Raw genomic sequence first — 8,701 nt, 5'->3', positions numbered from 1 at the left:
AAATCGACTAATCGATGAAGCTGTTCATCGTCGTCGGGACTCAAGGCACAAACGGAACTGATCAATGACGAATCCCAGAAGCCCCAGATACAATCTGTAAGATCCTCACTAGGCGCAGCGTAGATAAGTTTATCAATGAGCTTGGCTCCAGCTGCAGGGTCCACTTCCCCCTCCAGTACTTCCTGCACAATGCCATGTGCTGCCCTCACTGGTTCATGGGGATTTGCGAAAGAAGTGATATTAGGGAACCTTACATTGCACAGAGATGATAGGGTCAAAGGGGGACTCGGTACGTTCTTCTGCAGAGCTTCAGGATTCATGTTCGCTGTAGAAAACATCGTGGCGTTGGGCTGTAAGCCGTTGCTTTCTGTCAGAGGGATTGGGGAGCTTTATATGGTGCGTTCAGACCTACAACATTGAGGATATCTCCGCCAACGCCTTTAAGAATACCAGATTGTTGGTGATTACCTTGTATCTCTTTGTCGGAGTTCTGTTGATACTGATGGTATGGTTATTGCAGTTTGACTTGGAGCCTTCCTTCTCTGCGTCGTCACTTACTAATAAAAATATATCAGTCCTGCCTTTGTTAACTATCGTGAGCAAGACAGATACTCAGTTCTCGTGCACTCCAGGCATGGGTTCAACGCATGGCATAGCCATACCAACACCCAGTGATGAGTGAGGAAGGCCCGGTCTGGTGCATCGCCGCACTGATTTTCGACCTAGCCTCACTTGTCAACTGATATTGCATCGTCATTGCAAGACAGCGCGTTAAACGACCACGACCATGTCCCTTCTATCTCAGCGTTCTGCTCCTCAGGTGAAACAGACTCCCCATCTTTGCCTTTATATCACCCCCGCCGTTTCCCTGCCATTCCATCAACCTTCACAAGATGATCGACCTCTCCAGTATACCACCCACCCACCACCCAACCATCCTTCCTAACAAAATTGCAACTGACTGTTCTCGTTTGCGCGGTTAAAATGTCAAGCCAACAGACTCCAATTCCTGCTGAAGACTTTTACGGATGTCCCCGCTCTGCTGTACCTTTGGACATAGACTGACTAGCAAAAAAAAGTGGGTTTTCCCAGGCTTTGGCTCTCGACATAGAGTGTGGCATAGTTATGCACTAAGGCTTGCAATTGGGGCAGACAAAAGATTCGCCGAGTGTGATGGTTACCTTGACGAAGAGAAGTTCTACCCAAAAGAATTTTACAACGATCAAGAAAACCCGTTGGAGCTACCCGGCTCGCACCCCTACCTTGAATTTCTTGCTTATTCTGATAACGTCAAGGTCTGGGTTCCTGGTCAAAAGCCTTTGGGGATCCGAATTGTCTGGCTTGCCGGTAGGCCAGATCTTTTGGTCTTGGCCTACCATAACAGGAGAGGTATATGGCGCAACGACCGTCAGAACATGGAACTTGCGGTCGCGATGCGAGAAGGCTGGTAGCTGAACGGGTTTCTCTTTCGGGCACAAATTGGATACTTCTCTTCTGTTAGGCGTTGGAGTGTTACGCGTCGGATTCCTGGTGTTTGTTTTTGAACAGTATGTTCGCCGTCGCTGTTACGTTCATAGCCTGTCTGTTGAAACTCATGTTAGTATCTAGGTCTTGTTTGGTTCAATGTGCTTGCCTGTATACCATCTCGGGATAAGCAGATAAACGTATCGTGAAACCCGATACTTACTCTGAAGTTGCATCCTACACTTGCGTACCGTCCTGGGCTGCACTTAAGTGTACTAGGTAGATACCAAGCATACCCTTGTCGTAAACACTACAGTATCAATTGCCTGATGCCTGGAGGCTTGAGGCAGTTAGCGCCTTCCGTATTCGGTCACGGCCATCTTGTATAATGATATGACCGATGGATCTTTTTCTGTGCAACATCATCATTTCACTATCACTGGGGAATTCTTGAGAAGCCCAGGCTTACCGGCATAGCCGCGCAAGCGCGTCACCGGGCTGGAGTAAACTATGATTGGTGTAACTAGCGACGAAAGATTGTTTTGCCAACCGTCCCAATTAAACTATCAACCGCAGTATTTCTGACCTGAACCACCCGAAGATTCATTCTGTTCACTGCTACTGACCACCCACCCAAACTCCACCTGCTTCTGAATCCCCCGGCCAGGCGCTGAGGATGGCCGATGCAGATCCTTGAGAATCTGCTCGATGCTGTCGCCGTCGCCGTCGTCGTTGGGCTTGTGCCCGCTCTCCTCCCCCTTCAACGCGCTCTCCTTCTGGTATGGCCGCGAACGTGACGAGGGCCCCGACAGCTCGTAGGAGCGTGATCGTGCCGCGGCGCTGGATAGCTTCTGCACCGAGGAGATGAGCAGCGGCCGCACGCACGGCACCGACGACGTGATGATGATGATCAGGTTCTCGGCGAAGCCCCACCGGATGAGCTCGACGCCGCCCGACGACCCTAGGTTCGTGACGCTCGGGACTTCTTTCAGTTTGGTGGTTTTGATAATCGACGCGACCATTGCGCTGCGGTATTACAGTTGGTCAGTCAGTCCCAGGTTGGGTCAGGGGTTAAGGCATGCAACGTACACCAGCCCTAGACTCAACAGCACAATCAAACTGATCTTAATCCTAAGGCGGAGGTTGAGATTCCAGAAGATGATCGTGGGGAACACGGCCAGGAACAGATCGGTCGCGGTGTTCACGGCTGGTTGCGTTGATGGATTAGTTGTTGTGGGATTGAAGAGAGGGTGGGGAAAGGTGTACTGACAGGATGAGAAGTACGAGAATCGCACCACGGCCACCACATTCCCGCAGGTCGTCTTGATGCTTGAATTCCACAGGATCCGGTCATCCCGGCAGATGCTGAGCGGCAGGACCCCCGAGACGATGTTGGCCGCCAGCTGCAGGACCATCGCCACCCAGAGTGCGATCTTGAATCTCTTGTTGCCGCCCAGAATGCCTAGCAGGTAGATGACAAACGACGCTCGCGCCAGCCCCGTGCTGATCGTCACCAGCGGAATCTCGATCGCGATGTACTTGAGGATGTGTTCCACGTTCGGCGTGGGGAGCGTGCGGAGATCCCCGCCGAAGCCTTCTCGTACGGAGAGTGTCAGTAGCACTGTAGACGAGACCGTTAAGCCCTAGGAGCATGGTGCATGTCAATAATGGTACAAATGCTTGAGTATTTGGGCTGGGTGGAAGATAGGACATGAAGGAGGCATACCCAGGCTATGAACATCAACGCATCATCGATGAAGATCTGACGGATCTTGATCTTCGCGATAACGCGGAGGATGAAGATGATAGTGGCTATGGCAACGGCCGCCCACATGCCCTTATCCAGGGCCGAGCCGGCGCTGTGCGTTTCACCAGAAGCCATAGTGACGGCCGGGGGAAGTGAAAAGGACTTGTGACGGCGCCGATCATGCAGCGGATAGATAGGGCTGCCGTGCTGGTCTTATTTAGTTTCGTCTGCGGTGAGGAAGCATCGGAAGTCGAAAAATTAGGGCTGGGTGAATTAGACTTTGCCCACGATCCCTCGGACAGGAACCCGGAATGTACTAGTTGTAGCCTAGGATCGAAGAAGAGTGAGAACCGAGCCTCCGGGGCTCTGGCCACCCACGGGCAAGACATACGCTGACCTAATTCAGGTGTTTCCCTATCAACGATGGCTCAAGCCCATGACTTCCTGCCAATGACCATGGTGAGTAGCAATAGTCAAGTTCCTGGGATGCGGGCCCTTCCGAAACACCGTGCAGCCAATTTAGTGGTTTTGCCACGAGGGGAGCAGAGATCGGCAGATACATTCATTCATTCATGCACTGATCAGCGCCAGTTCCGCTGGTCCAAGCTCCAATAGCGCAGTCACCAGGTCAGAATTGGCTGGTTCAAGACCCACCGCAGGTGGCAGTTAAGGTTCGATGGCTTGACAAATGGCTTTCACCACCGAGATTTGCGAAACTTTGTTCTTGCTCGGTACCAGACAGTAAGACAACCAGGTACCCGTTTCCTCCTTTCGCGTCCAATGGCACACTTTCCAGGGACCCGCGGTGTTCCGACTGGTGAAGGCGCTCGAACCATGATGGCAATTGTGCTTCGTGGGCAGAGTTGAAGTTCAGTAATCTCACCTGATTGACTGGGTGCGTTTGATTGGGGATTAGAAGAAAACAACACAGAAAGCAACTGGGGAGGTAAGCGTTAGTTCTTTGAAAATCCCTGTTCTATCTACTTCAGTTGAAACTATAGAGAATTTCCAGCAATCTGCAAGAGCTTACCGTCCTACTAGCTTGTTCTGAAGAGAAGGGGGGAAAATGCCCTTTTCCCTTTTCATACTGCAGCACAACCCCCTCTCCCCACCAGAAAAACGTCAGGCGCCCAAACCACTTTTCAAGTCCGGCCTTAGGGTGAGTATTTCTACTAGCTCTGATTTGATATATTCTTATTTCTCCCTCTCAAAGCCTTCAAATCTTTTTCATTGACAACCACGGGAAAACCACTCATATCATTTACTAACATCCAGCGCCTTCGCATCCCCAAGCCTAGTACACATACACAAAATCCTCATTCCGGAGATCCGTGACATCATGCAACCCATTATCCTCCTGGATCGCCTGCCGGTAATCCCGTACCTGCTCGAGCTGCACCGCGTCCCCCTTCAGCTGCGTGTCGCCTTCCTCCCGCTCCTCTGAGCCCGGGTCGCCCTTGCCCAGCTCTCGCCGCTTCTTCGCGTGCTGGCGGTTCAGGAACATCAGGTAGAATGGGATGAGTCTATAAGAACAAGTTCCGGTAATGTTAGTAATTGTTTCGGGTGGTCTCGCAATGATAGAAGGATCAGGGAGACACGCACGCAGAAACAACCCCGACGCTGATAAACATTACCAGGTTCGCGATCAGACCGGGCCGATAGCGGGGCGCGTCGGCGGTGGAATAGAGCAGCGGCCCGATGACGTTGCCGGCGCACATACCCACGAAGACGACGCCCGAGGTGCACTTCTTCTTGGTGTCGCCGGCGGTGTTCTGGGCTTGCCAGGCGTAGATCAGCGGGGTGATGGCTGCCAGGGTGGAGACCTACGTGGAGAGATTAGCTGGGGGTTACGCCCGAGGGAAAAGGCTACACATCATCGGCGATGAAGAGACATCGTACCAGATAGTACCCAAACAGCAGCACGCCCTTCTGCTCCCTGGGGACGGTGAGCATGAGAATCGTTCCGATCGTGGGCAGGACGCTGACGCCCGCGATCGTCCACCCCTTCGACCGGATGCGCGTGGCCAGCCACCCCGTCCCGAGAATGGCGAGCACCTGGATGACGCCGAAGGGGATATTGAAGAGGATGGTGGCGAAGCTGCCGAAGCCGAAGGAGCTGACGATCAGAGACCCGAAGGTGCTGATGCCGCCGCTGGCGATTCTTTGTGCGGGTTGTTAGTCTCCCCCCGGTGGGAGTGAGGAGGGCAGGGGCCACTCACGAGATCGTGATGATAGCGACGAACCAGCACCAAGTCTTCAGATCCAGGGCCGTCTCGCGCACGTGGTCCCAGCGCCACTGTCGCGTGGCGATGCCCATCTGGTTTGCACGCAAGCGCTCGGTGGCGATGACGCGCTCGCGCGTCGTCAGATACTTGGCCTCCATCGGCGAGTCGGGCATCAGCCACAGCACCAGACCCGAGTACGCGACCGTCAGCAGTCCGCAGAACAGGAAGATGGTCTGGTAGCGGTAGAGGGTGCTGTGATGAACGTGGCCGAGCCCGTAGGTCACCAGACTGCCCACGATGGAGGTGACACCGTTCATCGCGTTCCAGTAGCTGGTTCGCATCGTCTGCTCGCTGCGCCGCCACCACATCTGCGTGATGGCCACGCAGGCGGGCGCGATGAACGCCTCGAAGGCTCCTAGCGTGAACCGCAGCCCCAGCAGCGACGGGAAGTCGGTGCACGCTGCCATAATTGAGAGCGACGTCCCCCAGAGGAAAATCGCTCCGCCGAGCACCTTGCCTGTTGGCAGTTTGACTAGGATCAGCGCCGCCACCGGCTGCATGACTAGCTCTGCGAGGTACAGGATCGACCCCAGCCATGAGTATTGTCGGCCGTGCAAGTGCGCATCTTTTGACAGGCCGAAGATGGACACGTAGCTGAAGTTTTGTGTCAATTCGGAGACCGTGGTAGTATCGATGGGGATGCAGCACAAACAGACCTCAGCGAGCTCTTATCCAGTTGCTGGAAGAAATATGCCCACAAGATGAGAACCAAGACGCGTTTGTCGATCCGCCGTAGCACCTTCTTCTCCTCCTCGGGGCTGAAGTCGACTTCCTCCGCCGCGCGATGGGCCAAGAACTCGACCGCATTAGAGCTCGTGGTGTGAGACTCAGGTCTCACCGGGGAGATCTCGTCGCTATTCTCAGGCGGCATGATGCCTACTATTGAATGGTCGGGCAAGAAAGGACTAGTCCACACGCTTGTTGGATGAGGTTCCCATACCTGTCGGTCAAGGGGTTCTTATATCGATCCGCCAACCCAGCGTCGGGTCACGGGGATTTGGAATATAACCAGCAACCTAGATTGATCTGGTTTTCGCACCAATAGATAGGGCAAGGAGACATAAGCTCACCCAAAGATAGAGGTCCTCGGAGGTCTACTGTACCAGGGATGAGCTGGAGCCAAGCCTGTGGCGTTTCGACCCCGGTGACTTACCCCACGAACCCCGCAAAATTCTGGATTTATCCTCACTGTCACCTTTTTCCGGTCATTTCAGCCGTCGGGTTGCTTTGGCCCGACCTATGTTGGGTTCTGGTTGGCCGCGGGTGCTCACTCATCGAAGGGACATTGATTCAAGGACATTATTGCAGGTATGGAAACATATCCTCCCAAATCTTTACCTCAATATTTACTAAGCGGGCATAATAAGATGCAACTTTTGGTCTATGCAAATGAGGGCCAACGGATTAAGCGTGTTCAAGAAAATTAATATGTGTGCGCTGGCATCATGCCAAAAATTGGCTAATCAGGGCAAGTCGAGAATGTCGCGGACGTCAACAACCTGCCCGGTACGAATGGCGCGGTTTGCCGCCAGCCCCGTCAGAATCGAGGCCGCCCCATCTACATGATTTGCAGCACGCCTATACTCCTCGTCCTTGGGGCTCTCACCCCCAAAGAGCTCCGCCAGCAAGCGATTGTCACCCCCGCCGTGGCCGCCGGCAGCCTGTTCGATCGCGATCTCGCGCGGGGCCTCGAAGAGCGGGCGCAGTAACAGGGTGATACGCTCGGCGGCGCCCTCCAGGGCCTGCTCCCCACCAGAATTCACATAACTGCTCTCGACAACCTCGGCCTCCAGGCGCCCACCGGTGCCGTTGAAGCTCACGCGGAACCCTTCCCAGGGAGCATACGCAGTCAAAGAGTAAGTCAAGACGGCGCGATTCTCGTAGCGCACCATGACGTTCATGGTATCGTCGATGCTGATACCATCTCCGAATACGCTCTGGTCGCGGTGATAGCCGTCCTCATGCTCCGCATCGAGATACAAGGCCTTGAGGGTAGGGTTGCGGTCCAAGTGCAGCGCGAACGGGTCGTTTGCGGCGGCAGGGCTGCCGTGCGCGCGGGCGTAGAACTCCTTCACGCCACGGGATTCAGCGTTCTCGCGACCGTAAAATCGCATGTCGCCCTGCGCGAACACGGTCGCGGGCCGCGACTGCAGCCACCAGTTCACCAGATCGAAGTGGTGGGTGGCCTTGTGCACCAGCAGCCCGCCGCTGTTGCGCGCGTCGCGATGCCAGCGCCGGAAGTAGTCCGCCCCGTGGGAGGTGTTGAGCATCCATTCGAAGTGCACGCTCGTCACTGTTCCGATCGCTCCGGACCGTAGCACCTCGTAGATCTTGCTGTTGTGCGGCGCGTACCGGTAGTTGAAGGTAACGCGCACCCGGCGCTGCGTGCGGTCGACGGCCGCGAAGATCTCCCGGCACCGCGGCGCATCAATCGTCATCGGTTTCTCGGTGATCACATCGCAGCCCAGCTCCAGTGCCCGGATGATGTACGTGTGGTGCGTGCGGTCGATCGTGGTTACGATGATTTCGTCCGGCTGCGTCTCCGCAACCATGCGGTCGAAGTCGGCCGCTAGGTAGGTGGGCACGCGCCCGGCCTCGAGGCTTTCGATCTTGGAGCGGGCGTAGTTGAGGCGCGTTTGGTTGGTATCGCATAGTGCGACCAGGACACTGGTCTCGGCGAAGTCGCGCGCCAGGCTGGTGTAGTAAAGTCCGGCTCGGCCCCCGGTCCCCACGAGCGCATATCGTCGTCTCGGAGACGACGAGGCTGACTGTGTCATGATGGGTTTGTGTGCGTTGCTAGCTGGAGTGGAAGGTAGGGTCTACCTTACTGAACCCGAGGCGCTTGGGTATTTATATGGTGATGCGCCTGTCTTTTGAACTAATCTGATTGATGGCATTTCGCCGGGTATATCGTTTCATTGCCGGGTGAAAGCGTGTCACACTGAGCCTGGTATGTACATCATGAAACTAACAAGCCCTGTCAAGTGAACTATACCCCGCACAATTCGCGGGGTATCCCGTCTCTAAAAGCGGGGTTCGTCCAAGCATCCATGCCAAGAAGGGGCTTATCTATCTGAGGACTCTTTACAGTGGGAGGAAATTAATATGCACCCCCCCTCAGAAAGAGTTCAGCACTTTCCCTAATCAAGTCTAGCCTATGGCTATTCTGCCAGCTTCTTCCCATATATTTTAGGCGGTGTGTGAG

At 54.7% G+C, this 8,701-nt stretch overlaps 3 protein-coding genes across 3 annotated transcripts; all 3 read right to left on the bottom strand.

Annotated features, from left to right (window-relative positions):
* Window positions 1-1,620: 1,620 nt before the first annotated feature.
* Window positions 1,621-3,346, bottom strand: BO97DRAFT_439101 (uncharacterized protein; the record flags this gene model as incomplete). The annotated part of the gene is made up of 5 exons (XM_025697954.1): window positions 1,621-1,633; window positions 2,098-2,490; window positions 2,554-2,671; window positions 2,735-3,107; window positions 3,191-3,346. The coding sequence occupies 5 exons, from the start codon at window positions 3,344-3,346 to the stop codon at window positions 1,621-1,623; spliced, it is 1,053 nt and encodes a 350-aa protein (XP_025545672.1).
* Window positions 3,347-4,505: 1,159 nt separating this feature from the next.
* On the bottom strand, window positions 4,506-6,367 carry BO97DRAFT_449531 (putative MFS transporter; the record flags this gene model as incomplete). The annotated part of the gene is made up of 5 exons (XM_025698876.1): window positions 4,506-4,734; window positions 4,814-5,034; window positions 5,111-5,372; window positions 5,431-6,090; window positions 6,153-6,367. 5 exons carry the CDS (start codon window positions 6,365-6,367, stop codon window positions 4,506-4,508), a joined length of 1,587 nt encoding a protein of 528 aa, XP_025545671.1.
* A 494-nt stretch (window positions 6,368-6,861) lies between these two features.
* On the bottom strand, window positions 6,862-8,701 carry BO97DRAFT_449529 (Gfo/Idh/MocA family protein). The gene has a single exon (XM_025698875.1). The coding sequence runs from the start codon at window positions 8,271-8,273 to the stop codon at window positions 6,960-6,962; it is 1,314 nt and encodes a 437-aa protein (XP_025545670.1). The 5' UTR covers window positions 8,274-8,701; the 3' UTR covers window positions 6,862-6,959.

This window comes from Aspergillus homomorphus, assembly GCF_003184865.1.
Source record: "Aspergillus homomorphus CBS 101889 unplaced genomic scaffold BO97scaffold_118, whole genome shotgun sequence".
In the NCBI taxonomy this organism is placed as follows: Eukaryota; Fungi; Ascomycota; class Eurotiomycetes; order Eurotiales; family Aspergillaceae; genus Aspergillus; species Aspergillus homomorphus.
Note: the sequence above shows the minus strand (reverse complement) of the source record. Positions and strands in the feature narration are given on the sequence as shown.

What these genes read in the sequence shown, in the direction of transcription:
- BO97DRAFT_449529 (XM_025698875.1), bottom strand. Translation starts at nt 8,273, where the DNA reads ATGACACAGTCAGCCTCGTCGTCTCCGAGACGACGATATGCGCTCGTG.